The 19,925-nt window shown below is 49.8% G+C and overlaps 2 protein-coding genes across 3 annotated transcripts; one reads left to right on the top strand and one right to left on the bottom strand.

Moving 5' to 3' along the window:
- Positions 1–1,438: 1,438 nt before the first annotated feature.
- Positions 1,439–13,841, top strand: LOC121439127 (ubiquitin/ISG15-conjugating enzyme E2 L6-like). 2 transcript variants are annotated; one of them, XM_041639634.1, is made up of 5 exons: positions 1,439–1,533; positions 5,277–5,372; positions 7,552–7,738; positions 9,556–9,750; positions 13,375–13,841. In XM_041639634.1, the coding sequence occupies exons 1-4, from the start codon at positions 1,507–1,509 to the stop codon at positions 9,705–9,707; spliced, it is 462 nt and encodes a 153-aa protein (XP_041495568.1). In that variant the 5' UTR covers positions 1,439–1,506; the 3' UTR covers positions 9,708–9,750; positions 13,375–13,841. The 2 variants fall into 2 exon arrangements, with proteins under 2 accessions (XP_041495568.1, XP_041495569.1); XM_041639635.1 differs by lacking the exon at positions 1,439–1,533 and adding an exon at positions 2,769–2,805.
- Positions 11,208–17,097, bottom strand: LOC121439126 (smoothelin-like protein 1). Its single transcript, XM_041639633.1, has 7 exons — positions 16,489–17,097; positions 15,255–15,387; positions 15,101–15,152; positions 14,113–14,268; positions 13,792–13,906; positions 13,476–13,627; positions 11,208–11,437 (listed from the first exon to the last, which is right to left on the bottom strand). Exons 1-7 carry the CDS (start codon positions 17,095–17,097, stop codon positions 11,293–11,295), a joined length of 1,362 nt encoding a protein of 453 aa, XP_041495567.1. The 3' UTR covers positions 11,208–11,292.
- Positions 17,098–19,925: the final 2,828 nt, after the last annotated feature.

The following is a 19,925-nucleotide window of genomic DNA, read 5'->3' as shown; positions in this document are numbered from 1 at the left end:
CCAGAGGACTGAGTGATTCTTAATGTTATTATTAATAAAAATTCAGAGACTTAGCTGGGTGTGGAGGTGCAGGCCTTTAAACCCAGCATTTAGGAGGCAGAGGTGGGCAGATCTCTGAGTTCTAGGGCAGCCTGGTCCACAGCAAGTTCCAAGTTCCAGGCCAGAAAGGACTACATAGTGAAAAGACTCTATCTCAAAAAACAAACGAACAAAAACAACAATGACACAAAAGTTCAGAGTCTGGATTCTCTGTGTTTCAACTTCCTGAGAGCTTCTCTGAGGACAGACACCACACTTTCTCACCTGCTGTGTTCACTAGACAGTCCCTGGCACTCAGTAGTAAGTGCTTGTTAACTAAGACTGACTAGAAATGGGTACAAACGCCTGCTTCCTCCTCCCCTACCTATATTGAGGGATTGCTGATGGTGACCTGTTTATTGTCATCATTTAGGAGGTACCTGGTAAAAGCTACTGAATTAATAGCAGAATTATCCTGCAAGCGAAGCAAAGCAGACATTTGGTTCCCAGACAGACAAAAAAGTATGTGGCATACTGGGTCAAAACTTGGGGTTCAAAATATACTAATTTCTGGGTGAGGTGGGGAAGGTGGGATCCTCACCAGCTTCATCCCAGCAGCAGAATTTCTTCCAGATGCTGTTCAATATTGGGATGGGGGGGGGGGGGCTGCTAATCCACCGTGGCTCAACTTGGGCTAGAACAAGGCATCTCTGCCCTTGCACAGAGGGACGGGAACTCTCGACTGTTCGTGAGAACACACAATAGGTCCATAGTTTGTGATAGGCTGGTAATAATATAAAATAGGCTCCTGAAATCTATCTTGAGCCTTCTCCCACCATCCGTTTTCCAAACCACCATCCAGCAGCGACCTCCTAGGTGTTCTGAGGAGTAAAGGACTACAGGTCGACAGAGTGCCCCAAACTAAAAGCGAATGGGTCCAACAGCATCAGCACCAAGCAACCTAAAAGAAGCCTCCGCTGTGATGTCTAGGCCCAACTGCTGGGCTGCACTGGGATCCCACACAGAGAAGGGAGCGTTCCTTGGAGGGCATCAGTTTACACTGGTCCCCTGCTCGCCTTTAAGATGGGGCACTGGGCCCAAAAAGGCAAAGTGACGTGGCCCAGGGCTTTGAGGTGGGGGTTAGGCCGGCTATCCCTTTGCGGAGGTTACAGAGAGTCCCGCACCAGAGCTAAGTTTGCACGGCGAGTATGTTCTCGGCGTGGAGGGGGCTGGTGAAGGCTCGGGATGGACTCAGGAACCAAGGGAAGCCGAGCTCTCCAAGGACTTAGTCTCCCCCTGCAAGAGCAGAGTTCCTGGGATTCAAGACCACGGATCTGGGCACTCGACCGTGCCCTCCAGGTATCTCCCGAAGGGGTGGGGAGCCGCTAGGGTCCGTGTGGGTGGAGCGGGGCGTGGGTGTGGCTCAGCCTGTGATTCAGAGAGCCGGGACCTGCGAGAGTCTGCTGGTGCCCCACACTCGAACCCGAGATGACAGCCAGCAAGCGAGTAGCGAAGGTAGGCGCATTGAAGACAACCCCTTTCTATGCCCCCCGCCCCATGCTCTATGCCTTCCGTTTCCTCCGGCTGACCTCCGGCGCTTTTGCTTATTAGGGTGGGCTGAAACCCAGGCATCTGTACCCTTTCCCAATGAAGGAGTGAAAGGGGGCGATCGGTGTGTATGTGTGTTTGTGGGCTAGGATGGGGACACACAAGACAAGAGCTGTCACTAGCTTTCCGAGTTGTACTAGGGTGAGTGTGTGGGTGTGTGGGTGAGAATGAACTAACTCCCCAAAGTGGTTTCAGTTTCAATTCTGCTAGAAATTTATTAGTGGGGCGTTATCTCAGGCACAGAAGGGTTCTGTTGCGCCACCTACTGCTAGAGATGCAGACGGGATGGGCGGTCCCTGGAAAGAATGTATACAGAATAGTCCCTGGATGAGAAATTCCAATTTATGCCCTGTTAGGTTCCCAACGCAGTCCGCTACAGATGCTAAATGCCTGAGCCCAGTGTCAGGCGGCAGGGGGCAGAAAAGGAACAAAAATCGTATCCCATTTGCGCTTTCGTTTCTTTCTGGGACACTGTTTGAGTACGATCTGGAAGAATGGGAAGGAGGTAGTTTCCTTAGGATTTTCTAGAGGGCTAAAGGGAGCCACGGTTGGAGATCTTAGATGAGAAACGCTGGTGAGCTGGGGCTGGCACACCCAGGCTTTAAGTCTTCCCCTCCAGTCTGCCGAATTTAGGGAAAGGCTGTTTCACGAGAGAAAAGAGGTGACCGTTGTCGTCAGCTATACAAAGGGAAATTCTTTAAGTTGGAGAAGGCCAGAGCAGGCTCATTCCAGAACTAAAATTTAAAGGCTGGCGCAAAATAGGGCAGAGGGGGTTTGCTACCTTAGTGCTAAGAAATGGACTGTCTTGCATTGCTTCCAGAACCCTTAGTGCCAGGCAGTTTGTTTTTTTTTTTATCTAATTTTTATAGCGGCTCTGTGAGATAATTGTGTCTTCCCATTTCACAGAGGAGGAAAATGAGATATCAGAGAGAACCTGGCTGACCAGTGCTGTTCAGGTATTCAGCGGGAGTGACTGGGCTGGAATTTGAGCCCAGACTGAAGAAACTCTAACTCACAGGGCTTTTAATGGCCTTTGCGTTTTCACTTTCAGTTCCTCTAAGTCAGGTGACTTACTAGCAGGCTTTGGGAGGAGCTGTGTGCCTTAGCTTGGGTTTCAGCAATTATGGGAAAGGCATGGCAGAATTCACCAAAACACAGGAGATCCAAGTATTCCCAGTGGTAAGAGAGAAGATTCCCCTTTGGTATTTTTTTTTAATTTTGAGATAGGGTTTATGTAGTCTGGGTTGGTCTCAAACTTGATGTGTTGCTGTCAATGAGCTTTAATTTCTTTTTTAAATTATTGCTTTTATTTTACGTGTAAAAAGGCAGGTGTTCTGCCTGCATGTATGTCTGTGAATCACCTGCATGCCTGGTGCTAGCAGAGGCAAAAGAGAATATCAGATCCCCTGTAACTGGTTGTTACAGAGATAGTTGTTAGTCACTATGTGGGTGCTGGGACTTGAACCCGGGTCCTCTGGGTTAGAGCAATAAGTGGCACCCAACTTCTGAACCTTTGATTTCTCGATTTCTCTGCCTCCACCTCTTAATCCTGGGATCAGTGATGTATAACACTTTATCAAGTTTTATGCAGGGCTGGGAATTGAACCCAGGGCTTCACACTTGCTGAGCAAACACTTTACCAACTAAGCTGCATCTCCAGCCCAGAACATGGGCACTCAAGATCTGTGCTCTACCTAAGCCTCTCTTTTTTGCCCAAGCTCTAGAAGATAGTTATAGTTAGGTAGAAGAGGCAAATGCGTGGTCATGGTTCTAAGTAGGAGGCACAGGAAGCAAATTGTTGGCCTGACTAGACGCGGAAGCGAGGCTGAGAGATAGAAGGGACTGTGGGAAGTTTATGTGTGTGGAGCGGGAGTACAGAAGGCTTACAACAGCAAAGGACCCCACCTCCAACCCCCTGGGCAGGGGAACTTTCTCTTTGCCTGTGTTTACACAAGCATTTCCCAACCTTATCTCTGTTGCCCCTTGGGACCAGATAATTCTTTGCAGGTTGTTTCCTCAGCATCCGGACTTTACCTGCTGAACTGTGGTAGCATTTACCCCATTCGGGATAAGGGAAGACGTGTCTAGATATTGGCAAATGTCCCCTAGTGGGTAAAGGCATCCCAGCATGAGAACCACCAGTTTGTATCTATTCATTGTCCCAGAGGACTGAGTTGCCTTGAATGTGTGGTTTTACAATGGCCCGTGTGTCATCATTGCCCCTCTCCCCCCACACAAGGAGAAGATCTGGAGTTCCGTGGGTGAGGTTCCTTGATCAGATGCACTCTGGTAACTGGAGACTCTGGGTATGCTGGGGGAGGGGGGTTCAGTGGTAGGGTGCCACCTAGTATATTCAAGGCACTAACCAAACCAAATCCACAAACTCTGGGTTGTTCTGTAGTGACAAAACTGTTTAGCTCAACTTTCCCAAATGTACTTAGCCATGAAGCCCTTTTGCTGTAGTAACTATTAATATTTCAGGGGCACCTGCACACACTTGTCCTGTCTGAGCCCTCGGCTTTGGCGTTCTGCTTTTCCACCTGGTGGGCTCCTATCTGTTCCTCAAGGCCTATCTCACAGCATGTGACCTCTGTGAAGCACTCTTGTTCCCCCCCTTCCCTCCTTCCTGATCGTGTGTCCATCCACACTTTCCACACCCTCCAATCTGAATTCCCTCTGTTACCTCAAAGATGTTCCTGGGGCTGCACCCTGTCTTCATCAAGGGTCCATGGAGGATGCTCAGGCTACTGCTTCTGGGAGAATCAGGGATGCCCAATTGACTGCTCATTTCTGAGAATCCCTGGTTACCATGTATCACGCAGAGGTTCTCATTAGGGGCAGCCTGGATCAGTCCCTTACCCCTGTGGTGGTGTGGTGGAGGGCATGGATGGGTGATGTCCTTGCCTTTGTTCTGCCAGCGCATATGGTGCTGGGAACTCAGCAGATATCACTGAAGACGGAGAGAGGAAATGGGACTCCGTGACTTTCCAGGAAGCGGGCAAGAGGACAGAGTTAGGTACCTTGCTTTCAGAAAGGAAGGTTTCTAGGAGAGCTTCCTCCCAAGTTCTCAATATTTGAGAGCAGTGATCAGCTGATTCTCATACTGGGGCCTGCGGGGCTGGGGTGAGGCCGAAATCAGCTGTGCTGAGTGATCACACCAAGTGCTCCCTAAGCAGTGGCTCTTGAAGTTGGGTTTTCCTGTGGGCCACCAGCTCACAAACAACAGCCTCATTAATTATGAAAGCTTGGCCTTAGCTTAGGCGTTTCCCATCTATCTCGTATGACTTAAATTAATCTGTTTTTATTAATCTATGTTCTGCCATGTGGTTCAGTTACCTCTCTTCTGTACTGGATGTCTGACTTCTTCAGTGTCGAACTGGTATCTACTGCATGCCTAGCTTTATCCTGAGTTCTTCTCTCTGTATGGAAGTCCCTCCTATTCTCTCCTCCTTAGCTATTGGCCAGCGAGTTCTTTATTAAACCAATCACGGTGACACATCTTCACACAGTGTAAGCAAATATTCCACAACAGGCTCTGACCTTTTGCTTTCTGCTCTTGGGATATCCTGTTTGGGCTTGCTGCATGGCTGCCGGTCGGGGGCTGGGGTTATGGGCACTTGGCCCACTGTCCCCCCATGTGACCCCTACAGGAGTTGGAGGATCTTTTGGAACAACTTCCACCGTACCTGCGGGACCTGTCTGGCAATGATGACAACGTGCTGGTGTGGAACATGCTCCTACTGCCTGTGAGTGTCCCCTCTTAGGTAGGGGGTGACACAGGCTTGCATGGGCAGGGAGGGTCAGGACTAGGTGAGACCGTCCTTTGACCTGGGATCTCTTTCTGGAGGTTGTGGTGTATGTTAAAGGCCGTGTCTCTGGACCAATTCCTTCCAAGTCCAGTCAGACCAATGAACACACCAACAGAAACTTTGGACTTAGAGGACATCTCTCCTTCAAACTGGTAGCTACCAAGTCCACCAAAGAAGGTTCAGCAGACAAACTATCAAAAACAGGAGAGGCTCAGTTGTTGCTTATGACGGCCTGAGTTCAACCCTCAGCGCCCATGGAAACAATCAGGCGTAATGCTAGGAGCTTGTATGCCACCAGCTTTTCAAAATCTAGCTTAGGAGCTGGAGAGATGGCTCAGTGGTTAAGAGCATTGCCTGCTCTTCTATAAAATCTAGCTTATTTCAGTTATCGTGATGTCTTCAAGATTACTCCAAGTTGTAGCATGTATTATGTGTCTCTAGCATGTATTAAGTGTCTCTAGCATGTATTAAGTGCTCCCAGCATGTATTAAGTGCCCCTAGCATGTATTATGCGTCTCTAGCATGTATTATGTGTCTCTATTATTTGTCTTCTTCAGCTGTATAGGAAAATGTAACCATGAAATTTGCAGGCAAATGGTTAGACCTGGAAAGTGGGGCCACTCAAACCAAACCAAGTCAACCAGAATGTTCTTTCTCACATGCAGATCCTGGTCTATAGTGTCAACATGCAAACAGCTGTAGGGTGGGCACAGTGTGACATTCGAAAGGAGACCAAGAGTGGGTGGTATTAGGCGATGAGGACAGACAGGGTGCAGGGAGAAGGACACAGAAGTCATGACGGGACATAAAGCTGATGGCTTTCCAGTTTCAACCCTGTTGTAGTTTTCCTCTTTTGTGTGTGCTGAGCGTAAGAACATAACATGTAAAACCCTAATCATTTGCTGTCGCTGGGAGGCCTGCTCTGTTCTGAAGGGAAACAGGAGGAGGACCCCATGACTGGGAGGGTGGAGGGAGGGAGGGGAGGCTTTGGTCAGAATGGATTATACGAGAGAAGAATAAATTAAAACAAAACAGAAAACCTAAGGGAAGTTGCATGGTTCAGAAAGGTTGCTCTAGCTGTGAAGTTCACTGAGATGAATAGGGTTTGGGACTGGACAAATGTTTTTGTGAGTGGCTACCTTAACTCCGTGATATTTTTATTTGTGACTTCATTAGGTTAAAGTGATTTTATTTAAAAAAAAATTCTTCTGGGTGGTGGTGGCACACGCCTTTAGTCCCAGCACTCCGAAGGCAGAGGCAGGCAGATCTCTGTGAGTTCGAGGCTAGCTTGGTCTACATAGTGATTTGCAGTACAGCCAAGACTACACAGAGAGAGCCTGTCTTAAAGAACCAAAAAAGAAAAAAAAAAGATTCTTGGGGAGCCCTGGAGAAATGGTTCAGAAGTTAAGAGCACTGGTTGCTCTTGCAGGGGACCTGACTTCTGTTTCCAGCACCCACATGGTGGCCCACAACTGTCTGTAACTCCAATCTCAGGAGAGTCAACGACTTCTGACTTCCATGCGGGCACTCACACACATAAAATAAGGAAATCTTTAAAAAAAATTCTTTGAGGAATATTTCCCAAAGTGGAATTGATGGATCCCATTTTGATTTTTGGAGAACTGCTTTCTGGTTTTCCATAGCATCTGCACCATTTTCAATTAGTAACTTTGTTCTTCAACCATTTCACACACACACTCACACACTCAGCTCTCACGGCCGCCTCTTCTCTGCCCTGGGCATCTCCTTCTCACGTGTCTGTCTGTTTTCTGTTGTGACCCGTTGAGTTGAGCCAGGTCTGTCTGTGTGATCTTCTGGGTTTCTGTCCCATCTTTCAGTTGAGGAAACTGAGGTTCAGGGATGGGAGGTGGGTCACACAGGACAATAGGGTGAAACCCAGGGTCAGATTTTTCTGTCCAATGGTCTTGTGAAAGTCTATCCTTCCTCTCATTTCTAAGGCAGTTGCCAAACCCTCATATCTTCCTGGGAGCAGAACAGAGAAACCCGGGATCCTGGGATGGGAAAGGGAGGGAACCAGATCAAAGCCCTTGGAGAAAATCCATCTTTCAGGGGGTTGCATCATCAGAACAGAACTCAGTGTCTTCTCTTTGACCAGGACCAACCTCCCTATAACCTCAAGGCGTTCCATCTGCGGATCGATTTCCCCAGGGAGTATCCATTAAAGCCTCCCACTTTGAAATTCATCACCAAGATCTACCACCCCAATGTCAGCGAGGATGGGCTGGTGTGTCTGCCCCTGATCAGCATCAGGAACTGGAAGCCTTACACTAAGACCTACCAAGGTAGGGCTGGCCTTGCCCAGAAGAGGGTTCGTGTAGATGGAGGCCATTGCGTGGGGGATGTTTGGGGCTTAGTTTGAGTTAAAGGCTTAAAAGAGAAGAGATAGGGAGAGGGGTGTAAGTCGGTTGGTGGAGTGCTTGTCTTTAAGGTCTTAGGGTCAGTCTTCGGTGCCACATGAGCCTCTATACAAGCTCTGTGTCAGGTATGTGTGTCGGATTCCCACGTGTCACCTACACACAAACAAATTAATTTCAAAAGCTCATTCTCAATTGCATAACAAATTTGAGGTCTACTTGGACTACATTAGACCCTGAGTCAAAACTAAATAAACAGATGCTGGAGAGGTGACTGACTCCAAAGTTAAGAGCGCATGGTGTGCTGCCTCTGCAGAGGACCTGGGTTTGGTTCCGGACCTCAGTCGGTGGCTCCCAGCATCCGTCATTCCGGTTCCAGGCATTCCAGTTCCAGGCATTCCAGTGCCCTCTTCTGGCTGTCACGGGTACTGCATGCATGTGGCACACATGCACACAAAGGCAAGATACTCATGTGTAGAAACTTAAGACTGTATAAATAAAAACGTTTAACCATTTATGTATTTAATATGTATGTATCCTTTGTCTACATGTATGTCTCTGCACCATATGCATGTCTGGTGCCGGTGAAGGCCAGAAGAGGGTGTTGGAACCCTGGGACTGGAGCGACAGACAATTGTGAGGTGCCATGTGAAGGCTGGGAATCAAGTGTAGTGCTCTTAACTGCCGAGTCACCGCACGGTCCAAATAAATACATTTATTTACTTATGTATTTTATGTATGTGGATGTTTTGTCTGCGTGTATGCGCAGCAAAAAGGGCATTGGATCCCCTGGGACTACAGTTGTAGAGTTATGAGTCACCATGTGGGTGTTGGGAATTGAACTCAGGACTTTTAGAAGTCCTTATCTGATGAGCCATCTCTCCCGCCCAAGCACATTTTAAAGGTGAATAAAGTCTAGGTGAGCCTGTGGGATGAAGGAATGCTTCCTGAGATACTGGACGGTCGGGATACTCTTCAGGTGTGACCGAGAAACTGAGCCACGGTTCGTGCACAGCTGAGAAAGATTAAAAGCCACTGGGGTGGGAACGGTTTTCAGTCTTTAGTTTAGAACTACTTCACCTCAAATAAAAGTTTCTTTAAAATTCCAACCTAACACAAAACCAGGGTGTTTGAGACGTGGCTCTTCAGTTAAGAACGATTGCTGTTCTTGCTGAGGACAGTTCAGTTCCCAGCACCCACATTAGGCCCCTCTCGACGCCCTCTAACTCCAGGCCAAGGGTATCCAACTCCCCGTTCTGGCCTCCAAGACCATCTGCACATGTATGGGCGCGCACGCGCACACACACACACACACACACACACACACACACACAGAGAGAGAGAGAGAGAGAGAGAGAGAGAGAGAGGGAGAGAGAGAGAGAGCGCTAAATAACAAAACAGAAAATTGTTGGGAGCGGTGAGACCCCAGATCCTGAATTTCTTGTAATCCCCTGATCTGAGTGCCTACAGCTGCTCTGAGCATGAGACCTTCAGGAGTTCCTGATGGCAGGAGAGTGGTTTCTGGGTGGGTTTGGCTGGGGCGTGGCTGTCTCTATATAATCTGCCCCTGAACACAATAAAGGGGGCATTCTTGGGGAATTCAAGGATGACCTGTGTCGCTGTCTCTCTGTCTGTGTGCGTCTGTGTATTTTAACCTCTAGCCCCTTGCCCAAAGCTCGGTAACTGGGTGCCAGCTCCCATGCTCCTCCTTGGCACTGACCTCCCTCTCTGTTCTCTCTCCCCAGTCTTGGAGGCCCTCATTGTGCTGGTGGGTAAACCCAATCCAGAAGAGCCTGTGCGGTTGGAACTTGGCGAGCTCCTGACCCAGAACCCAGAGATGTTCAAGAGAAACGCAGAAGAGTTCACCCTTAAGTTTGGAGAGGACAGGCCCTCTTAGCTCTCCTTCTCAGGCCTCTCTGCCTAGATCTTCTGCTTAGTGGGTATGTATCAGGACTGGCACCAGAGGCCTTTGGAGGCCTATCCTCTGATCACATTTTCCTTTGTGGCTGCTAATTATGAATAAATGTGCCTAGTGTGTGTGTGTGTGTGTGTGTGTAGGCCTGTGTGGGGTGTCATTTGGTGGTAGAGGTGCCATTCCCACAGGCTTGGCTGCTCCCAAAGCCAGTGCAAGTTAGGTCCGCACAGTTTTGGGCCTGCTTTCCCATTCTCCATCTGGCAGAAACTTGAATGCCTCAGGGCCCAGGCACCAAGGAAGAAGGAAGACAGGACCATGGCTAGAAGGCTGGGCACACAGAAGGAGCCAAATTCACTGCTGAGTGATTGGAATCAGCCATGCTTGTTCTAGGTATGCCCAGACTTAAATGTTAATCATTTTGTTTTTGCGCTGGTGAATCTCAAAATGAAGAATTTAAACTCCATCCAGGAATCAGACTTCAGGGTTCTAGACAGCTTGCTCTCTGACTGGCTACGTTTCTGGGGGCTAGGCCTCAAGAAGGGGTTTGTGTACCTCTAACCTCTAGTCCAGGGAGCTCCACAAAATGTGTGCGCTTGTCTGTCGTTGACTTCACAGATGAATCCCAGAGTTCAGCTAAGTTTTCCAGGAGAGGAAAGTTTTTTTTTTTTAAAGCTTTTGTTGCGTTTTCATTTTGAGTGTTTGTGTACGGTGGATGAGCACACCAAGGCCTGGGAGCAGAGGTACAAGAACAATTCTTGGGAGAGAGTTTTCTCCTTCACTATGTAGGTCCTGAGGATTCAACCAAGGCCACCCATCTGGCTTGGTGGCCTGTACCTTTTGCCTTCTGAGCTGCTTGGGTTAAATGTTTCATTAGAAGGAGGGCTGGCTGGGGACTGATAAAAGAGTGTGACCCTGCTTCTAGTGGCTATTGTCCACACACGATCAGGAATGCTGGCCCTGAGTGGACCATCCTCAGGACGCCTTCCAATGGACATCTGTCAATCAGCAGAGACCACATTTCTTCCTGCCTGGGCAGCCTGTCTGATTTCCCCTTGCTGGTGCTAGGGAATGAACCCACAGCTTCATAGATGCCAAACCAGCGCTCTCTCACCCACTGAGCTTCAGTACAGTGGCGTTAACACAAGGCGAAACTTCAGACACACTGGGAGGGATTTGTTTCATTTGAAAACCATCGAGTTAGAATTGCTGTCCATCTCGAGAGCGCCACTTACTGGCCGGCTGCGGCAGCCCAGTTGGGTGAGATTTCTAGAGATGGTCTACTTCCTGTCTAGAAATCCCCCCACTGTGGAGGAGAAGTGGAGAGGGTGTGTGTGTGGCGGGGGGACCTGGGAAACTGCCACCCACAGCTCCAAATGCAGGCTTCTTTTTATTTTTGGCCACTGCCTATTGCACACACGTGTGGCTCGTTGGGGTGCGGGGAGCATCAAGGAACTAGAGGAACTTTACAAAAGCACTTTTAATGACTGGTGCCACCGGCGTGAAGCACCCGAAGGCTATGGCTGTCGGCTGTCTCACCCTGCTTCCTCCACCTGCGTGGCTTTGCCCTTCATTTCTTTTTCGTCTTCACCAGCCCTTTCTGCACGAGGCTACGGTACAGCTCCTGGATGTAGGTGTAGACACACTTGGAGTCGGGCACGGCCAGCCGCACCATGTCTTCCACTTCTAGCAGCTGGGCACAGTCGGCTAGTTTCCTGAGGAGAGGGCAGAAGGAGGGGCATAGGGTCAAAGGTGAAGAGGGAGCCCAGGAGATGGGTCCAGGCAAGTGAAGGCCACTGGGTCAGCCAACCCAGTGTGAGTGGAGTGTGGCACCTGAGGTCCCTGTAGGGGACCTATAATTTCGATGGGCCTGGGTCTCCGGATCCTCACATTTCCTAGTCTGTATTCTCTTCCTCCTTGAACATTAGCACAGCTGCGCTCTGGATTAGGGGCAGAACATGAGTCCTCCCTAGAGTGCTGGCTGGCAGCAACCAGAACAGCTCCCATCAGTGAGATCACCTATTTTGTAAGCACCTACTGTGTGCTAATAGTCTTCTGTTTGTCAGCCAAAACTCTGCCCTCACGGGGCCAACAGTAACCAAGCCCACAAAGCAGAAGCTGTATCTGATCGGCGAAAGACACTACGGAGAAGGAGAGAGCAGAAAAGGGCCATTCCACACTAGAGAGGGCCCCCGATCGTTTTTAATAGGGTGCTCCATAGCAGTCGACAGAGAACATTTGTATGACTGCTCGCTGTGTGTCCAGATGGCAGGTGACCCAGCAAGTCCTCATTTTCTAACATCTTGGCTGCATTTGGAGGCTACTTGATAGCCCTGGTTCTGCTGGGGCTGATAAGCCTGGCTAATCACAGCTGGGGCCTCCCTGCCCAGTGCCAGGTGTCTTATCGGGTGACCCCGGGAGACGTCTCGGTTACTCCTCTTTATCTCTAACAAGCAGAGGAGGAACTGAGCTCAGAGGGTTTCGTGCTTTGCCCAAGGTGAAAGAGTGTAACAGCTGGGAGTGTGGTACCTGAGGTCCCTGCAGGGAACCTATAATTTCGATGGGCCTGGGTCTCCAGACCCTAACGTTTCCTAGTCTGTATTATCTTCCTACCCCACCCTCTGCACAACCCTGTCTCCACCAGTGACTTAGAAGTTTCTTTCTGGGTCATTTCCCAGGTTGGAGGTAGGAGCTTGAAGGTGGCAGGAACCCCAACCCCTTTTTGCCACTCTGGCAACCTTGCTTGTTTGGTTGGTTAGTTGGTTGGTTTTGTCTTAAGATAGGCTCTCACTGCATATCCCAGGTGGGCCTGGAACTTGAGGTCCTCTTGCCTCCACCTCCTGAGTGCGGGGAATAGAGCCATGTGTCCCCACACCCCTTGTTCAAAGTCTTATCTTTGACCCAGTTTCCCCCTTCAGTCTCTTCCTTACACTGCCCTTGGCGTGTGGCTATGCGAGCCTCGGCAATAACACCCCTCCAGGACCCAAAGTGAATGGTGATTATCATGGTACCCTATCATTCATTATAATGATAGCAATGTAGTCAGGAGCTTTTGAAGGGCTTGCTGTGGGTTTGGCCCTGTTACGGGGTCCAGGAACTTAATTATGTTCCCGAGTTCTTATCTCTGTACAAGGGGGAAACATCATGGGATGTGGGGGACCTTGGGCATGTCCAAGGTTACACAGAGTTAAAATCTGACCCCACGTCCAAAACCAGAAGGTCTACCTGTCTTCTCTCTTTTATTCTGCTTCAATTTTGAATTTTCTGTGAATGTGTGTGTTGGTGTGCACATGTGTGTTGGGTGTTGCACCTCAGGAGCCACCCGCCAAGCTATCTGAGTCTTGGTCTCTCACTAATTAGACTAGTACAGTCAACAGGTTCCAGAGATCTGCCTGTCTAGGGCACACTTGCCATTTTACACAGGTTCTGAGGTGGAACTCAGGTCCTCGAGGTTGTGCAGCAAGCATTTTACCGACTGAAATATCTCCCCGGCCTTTGAATGTTCTTCAGGGCACCTGTTGCTGCCTGTCATTATATGTTAGCTGCATGTATGTTCTTAGGACCTGTCTCTTCATTTAGAACAGAAGCCACAACGGAGCATAGTTTTCTTTGTTTGAGCCATTGACCTAAAGGTTCTTTTTAAACCCCTCAGATACAAGGTTGATTACCTGCACGCATCCTGTATGCTCCTCTGGATCTCTCTGAGGCCACCCACTTCCCTCCCGACTCTGCCTTCCCAGGACTGGGGCTTACTCTGCAGTGGAGAAGGCTAGCGTGAAGTTGTGCCGCCGCTTTGCTGGGTCCAGCTCTGCATAGTCGAAGGCGTCTGGGAAAAACTTGTGGATGAGGGCGCAGAAGGCCATGCCGCTGCTCCAGCTGGAGGAGAAATTCTGGATGTCCACGTGCTGTGATAGACAGACAGGGAACGAAAGACCTAAGCGACCCTGGGCCGGAGGGCCTGGGCTTTGCCTCTCCCATCCTTTGGAATCTGGACCCTCAGATTCTCCGCCACACATTTGTCCTGAGGAAAAGTGTCCCTGCCCCTTCTGTATCCCCAGCCTGTGCCCACCTCATAGTTTCTCGTCATGGCCCGGCACCACTCCAAAAGCATGTTCTTAACACCACCAATGGCTGCCCCGGCTGCCTTTGTGTTCCGGAACAGTGCAGTGGGGCCCGAGGCTGCCCTGTGAGGGGAGGAGCCAGATACCATACAGTCCTTTGTGGGGAATCTCAGGCTACAGGTGATGGTTTCTGCTGGTCCCCAGGCCTCCCTCCCTCCATTAGCCCCCATCCATAGATCCTAGGAAATCTCAGCCCACCCTGGCTCCTGGTTTGCATTTAGATCCCAGGGAAAATCTCAGTCCACCCTGGCTCCTGGTTTGCATCCTACCCGCCGAACTTGTCCACGATGGCTTTGCGATTCTGTGCGCGGGGTCCCCGGGGCCGAGTAGGGGCCGACACCCTGCGTTCTGGTGCTCTCTCCTTCTTTTCCACTGAGGGTGGGGGTTCCGTGGGGCTCTGGGGCACATCACTGGGCGAAGACTCACTACGTGGAGAGGTCGCAGGAGCACGAACGGGGAGTAAACCAACACCACCGAGTCCAGAGCAGCTCTGGGGGGGTGGGTGGGGGGTGGGGGCTTGCTGGCTGATGGGGCAGAGGTCTCTGCTATGGACAGACCTGTGCTGAACTGGTACACACACTCATCCTGCGCCTAGCACTGGATGGGCCAAGAAGCAATGAGCAGACTCAGGCTAATTTTGGGGAGCTTGTGGTCTGTCAAGCCCACATGGGACAGAACTAGAGTACGCCTGGGCTCTGATCTGAGTTTGGAGCCTTGCTTTGTTCTTAATTCCTGTGTGATCTTGAGACTGTCCCCTTACTTCTCTGAACCTCGGCTTTCCCATCTGTAAAATGGGGACAAGGAAGAGACTGGGTGCCGTGGGAGAACAAGCCTGGCTGTCTAGCACTTCCTGGACGTCAGGGGCTTTCTGCTCACACATCACTGGAGCTACAATAGCCCTGGGATGTCCTTACAACTGTCACGTTCCCTTCACAGATGAGAAGAGGCTTAGTGACACAGCCAAGGTCACACGACTGGTAAGTGGCAGAGCCCTCATCCAAACTCAGGCTTTCTGGTCATTCTTATAGCTGACACTGAGAGAGCTGAAGTCATGGGGCCTGAAGAGGCTTCAGCCATAGAACAGGAGGTAGACCAGATGTCTCCCATGCCTCTCACTCTTTGTTTCCTGGGATCTGTCTGGGATACAAGGCTGAGGGCCAGGAATCCTGGAATATCTGGAAATCAGGTTCTGGGGAGGCCCAGAGAGAAGTGGCAGCAGGAGATAGGAGGGGTCAGAGTTCTGGGGCTTGGCATTACCTGGCCGAAGGACTGGTCCCTCCAGACGCTGTGGAGTCTGGACCCAAGCCATCTGGAGGGACAGAACAGAGCAGGAGGAAGCTGAGGCTCTGTCATGGGCTCCCTGCAACTCTTTCCTCAAGTCAGCCGTGTGGCATGCTGGGATCTCCCTTACCTGGGCTGAGGCTGGGTCCCTCGTCTGTGGGGCTCTCAGGCCACTCCTCGGGGGAGCTGGGAATCACCGCTGCCCTCTCTTCTGATTCTTTCTCCTTTCCCTGCTCCTGCTCTTCCGTGGGACTCCCTGGCTCCTGGGATGAACGGGATCTGTGTGGGCAGCTACCCAAGGCTCTCTAAGGACTTCAGAAAGATTTGGAAGGCAGTCTGAGCCACAGTTACCTTCCCCCAGTCCCACTCCCAGGATCTTGGTACCTGCTGGAGGAAGACTGTGCTTTCCCTAGTAATTGTTTGGATAGAAAGCGGCCACATCCTCTACTGAGAGGTACTTGTGTCATGAGGGTGCTAACCTCACCAATAGACTATCACATTGGCAACAAGTTCGTAATTGAATGAGTTATTACAGGAGGTAGGGACCTAGTGAGAGGATCTATCCACGAGGGGTGTGCTTTTGAAGGGCATATCTTTCAAGTGATGCATGTTTGTTTGTGATGTGTTTGTGTATGTGTGTGTGAATGCATTTATGTGTGTGAGTATGGGCACAGACATGCCACAGTGTGTGTGTGTGTATGCATTTATGTGTGTGAGTATGGCCACAGGCATGCCACAGTGTGTGTGTGTGTGTGTAAATGCGTTTACGTGTGTGAATATGGGCACACACAAGCCACAGTGTGTGCATGCACATGTATGCATAGATCAGAGGAGAACCTCAGGTGTAATCCTTTCTTTCTCTTCTTTGAGACAAGTTCTCTTTGTTCTTGGGCTGTGCATAATAGGATTCTCCTGTCTTTGCCTCCCATCAGGCACTCTGGGATTTCAGATGTGTGCCCCTGTGCCTGGCTCGTCCATGCGTTCTGAGGATTTGAACCCAGGTGCTTCTTCTCGCTTAGCAGGAGTTTTTACCCAAGGAACCATCTCCCCAGCAAGGGGAATATCTTATGATCTGAGATTTCTTCTCCCTGTCTCCTGTTCCTTCACTGCCATGGGGAAAACAGTTTTTCTCTATCCTGGTGCCCTTTCTCCGTCTTTCTGCCTTAGCATAGACCTCAAAGCAATGAAGCCAGGACTGAAACCTCTGAAACCATGAGCCAAAGTAATCCCCCCTCTTTAAATAGATTTGCTTGGGTGTTTTGTAGTAGTAACAACAACAACAACACCCCAGATGAACAAGGGAATCAGGGAGGCTTTAATTCCAGGGAAGAGGAGACTTGAAACCCTCGTTCATCCCTGCTCACCTGCAGCTCCTTTGCGTCACCTCCAGTCTCTGTCCCATCAGCTGCCTCAAGTTCAGCGTTGGCCTGGTCTTTTACAACAGCCTTCTGCTGAGATTCCGTCTCAGCCTTTTCAACAGTAGCCTCTGCCTCAACACCCTCCTTGGGTTCAGGCTTGACTTTATCATTCACATCCGATTTGTCCTTAGCGTCCAGATCGACCTCCTTTTCATCAGCTTTCTGCGCCTCCGAGGTCAGCGTGGTCTCCTCTTTCCCTTTAACCTCGCTGGGTTCCGGTGTTGTCTCTCCCTCAGAAGTCGTGGTGGTCTCTTCCTTCCCGCCCTCCTCCTCTGCAAGATCAGCCTTGGCTCCCTCCTTCCCACTGGCCTCCTCTTGAGCGTCTGCTGTGAGCTCATTGGATCCGTTTCCATCCTCTGGGCACCGCCCTGACACCGCACCCTCAGATGTGACTTCACACTGCTGTCCTGCCTCACCTGGAGACCCTTCTTGCACACTTGTCCCAGCTGTGCCTTCAGCCACCTCCTCTGTAGTGCTTCCTGGCGGCCCAAGATTCCCAGCAGTTGGAGAGACAGTGGTCCCGTCCTCAGAGGGACTCCCTTCTGTCTGTTCCATGTCTAGAAAGGGAAGACATGAAGACTTGGTCACACGCCGCCCGGCATGAGATGCAGACCTTGCCCTCTGAGTGTCCTGGCTCAGGAGTCAGAAATCTGTTGTCCTGTTTCCCTTCCTAGTTGGGCATGATACCACATACCCATGCTCCCTGTGGTAACATAAAGGATACAGATCTTCTTTTGCTAAAGTGGGGCCATATTGACTTGATATTGGATGGTTTTTATCCAATACCCTTCTGTAGGCTATGGCTTTATTATTATTATTATTTTGAGGCAGGGTCTCATGTAGCCCAGGTTGGTCTCAAACTTGCTTTTTAATAGAGGATTTCCCTGAACTCCTGATCCCACTGCCTCTGTCTCCTGAGTGCTGGAATTACAGGCTTGCACCACTACACTTGACCATTATTATTATTATTATTATCATTATTATTGTTGTTATTAATCATCAAAACCAGGGCTTCATGCATGCAAACCGTCACTTTACCACCGAATGAAGCATCCAGGCTCACATTCTGCCTTTTCAATGATTTTGCCTCGTTTTGATGAGCACAGTGAGGTGGTCACAATTTTTTGCCCTCGTTCCGGAATAAGGAAGGAACAATCGCTGCTCACCCCCTAGAGCCTAAAGCAGACCAGCCCATAGAACTGAACAACCCTGCTTCGCTTCCATGACATGGATTCTCAGTTATCGTCTATTTCTGGTGAGTGATATTGAGCTTCTATCTCCAGCTGTGATCTGAAATGTCTTTTAAAAATGCATTATTGGATTTAAAAATAACTTAATTCAAAACAAGACAGGCATCGCGGACATTTGAGCAAAGCAAATACAGACATCAAACCGCAGAGGTGCTGTAAAAACACTCGAGACTCGACAGCCCCCGGGCAGGCTCATTTCTGAACCTCCGTGGTTCTTGAGAAAGTCAATGAGAAGAGTTTGCTCTGGTGAGAGACTAGAATCACACCCTCCCTGGTCTGCAAAGCTGGCCTCCACCTGCTCTTGGGTATATGTGGAGAAGATGCTCCCTTAACTTGGAGATTCCTCTTTGAGTCTGTATAGTTTTGGTGCTGGGGATAGGGCCAATTCCTTTACTACCTGCTCTTGTCAGGGGGTCTGTTTACAAGGGAAACAGCTCCCAGATAGGGTTCAGGGCATGACTCAGACCATAAGAAAAGCGACGCTCCTGTCACTGGCTAAAAATACCGCCTGCTCTTGGCAGTACTTTCTTTCTCGGTGAGAGCACCTAGGACACCTTGGTAAACTGGGACAGAGCTTAGGCGGCATGAAGACAGCCACCCACCTCAGTCTTCTGTTCCTCCAGACAAAAGTCCTGGGGTCTCTGGGTTTGGTGCCCTCCACTTTTTAGGAAGCAGATGAAATTTCGTAAAGATACGAAGACCGCCCACCACCATAGCCCCTTGGGGGTGCAGCAGCTCCAGCCACATCTTCTAGCAAGAGGGGAAAGTGCCCGTGTCGCAGCATGCAAGGGTGATGGCCAGGAGGTCGTGGCATAGGGACCCCAGCATTCCTGTCACTCAGCTCATTCCCTCTGAATCCCAGCTTCAGGGCAGAGTTTCTAGATGATAGTCGGTGGAGGCGTGGCACAAACGAAAGGGATAGGCTCACTGGCAGAGTGCTTTCCTGAAACGTACAAAACCCTAAACTCAACCTCCAACATGGTATAAACTGGGTGTAGTGTACATGCCTGTAAACCTAGCATCTGTGAGGCAGGAGGGGGAGGGTCAGTCTCAGTCCATGATAAGCCTGAGGCCAGCTGAAGAAAGGAAAGAAGGAAGGAAGGAGAGGAGAGGAAGGAAGGAAGTTAGGGAAGAAAGGAAAGAAAGGGAAGAAAGGAAGGAAGGAAAGCAAGCAAGGAAGGAAGGAAGGAAGAGAAGAAAGGGAAGGAAGGAAAGGAAGGAAAGAAAGAAAGGGAAGGGAAAGAAAAAAAGGAAGGAGGGAAGGGAAAGAAGGAAGGAAGGGAAGAAAGGAAGGGAAGGAAGAAAGGAAGGAAGGGAAGGAAGAAGGGAAAAGGAAAGGGGAGGGAAGGAAAGGAAGAAAAAGGAAAGGAAGGAAGGAAGGAAGAGAGGGAAGGGAAAGAAGAAAGGAAGGAAGGGAAGGAAGGGAAATGAAGGAAGGAAAGAAGAAAAAAGAAAGACAAAACAAAGGTTCTCTTGACAGTGAGAGGAAGATGTATTTATTCACTGACCAAGGTTGTTCCAAATATAGCCAGCTTTTCACTCTCCTAGAGAGATACAGCATCATTAGCACTTAAGGAGGTATCAGGTGTCACTGAGTTAAAAAAAAAAAAAAAACCAAAAAACATGGCTTGAAAATCATTGAATTCACCTTTCCCTAAGCCTACCTGTCCACGGGTTTTCTCTTTGCCCTCTTTTCTTACTGGAATGCCTTCCATGAGGCAGTCCTATTGATCCCTTTGACAAAACCAAGCTCAAGATCTGAATGAGCCACACACCCTCTTCTCTTTCTGTTCTTTGCCCTTGTGGGGAAGGTGGCATGCGCCAGTGGTGAACGGCATTGTGGTCCTGTGATGGGAGGATGCCAGCTCCCACCACTCACTGTGCGATGCTTGCTCTGCCTTTTCGTTTCTCTGGATAGCAATAGAAATATCCACCCGCCCGTATGGATGGTGGAAGGCTCAGGCCACTAGCGCGTGGGCAGGATTTGGAAGGAGAGTCCTTAGCCCATAGTTTGCCTGCTGAAGATTGACTGTACCATTCCTGGGCCGTGGTGATGATCTGACCTGGTCCCCAGGGCATTACGAATGACACAGCCAGAGAGAACGGAAGTCAGTAAGATGACAGCAAACCCTT

The sequence above is a fragment of the Microtus oregoni genome, unplaced genomic scaffold (genome assembly GCF_018167655.1).
Source record: "Microtus oregoni isolate MIOR12 unplaced genomic scaffold, Mior012 000060F_004, whole genome shotgun sequence".
Classification (NCBI taxonomy): domain Eukaryota; kingdom Metazoa; phylum Chordata; class Mammalia; order Rodentia; family Cricetidae; genus Microtus; species Microtus oregoni.
This window is presented reverse-complemented; position numbering and strand designations above follow the sequence as displayed.

Excerpts from the sequence above, each read along its gene's own strand:
- LOC121439126 (XM_041639633.1), bottom strand. The coding sequence starts at position 17,097 with ATGGAACAGACAGAAGGGAGTCCCTCTGAGGACGGGACCACTGTCTCT. Across the intron at positions 15,388-16,488 it reads GTGACGCAAAGGAGCTGCAG|GAGCCAGGGAGTCCCACGGA; the intron begins GTGAGCAGGGAT and ends CGTTCATCCCAG. Across the intron at positions 11,438-13,475 it reads CTAGCCTTCTCCACTGCAGA|GAAACTAGCCGACTGTGCCC; the intron begins GTAAGCCCCAGT and ends CCCTCTCCTCAG.
- LOC121439127 (XM_041639634.1), top strand. The coding sequence starts at position 1,507 with ATGACAGCCAGCAAGCGAGTAGCGAAG. Across the intron at positions 1,534-5,276 it reads CCAGCAAGCGAGTAGCGAAG|GAGTTGGAGGATCTTTTGGA; the intron begins GTAGGCGCATTG and ends TGACCCCTACAG. Across the intron at positions 5,373-7,551 it reads GGAACATGCTCCTACTGCCT|GACCAACCTCCCTATAACCT; the intron begins GTGAGTGTCCCC and ends CTCTTTGACCAG.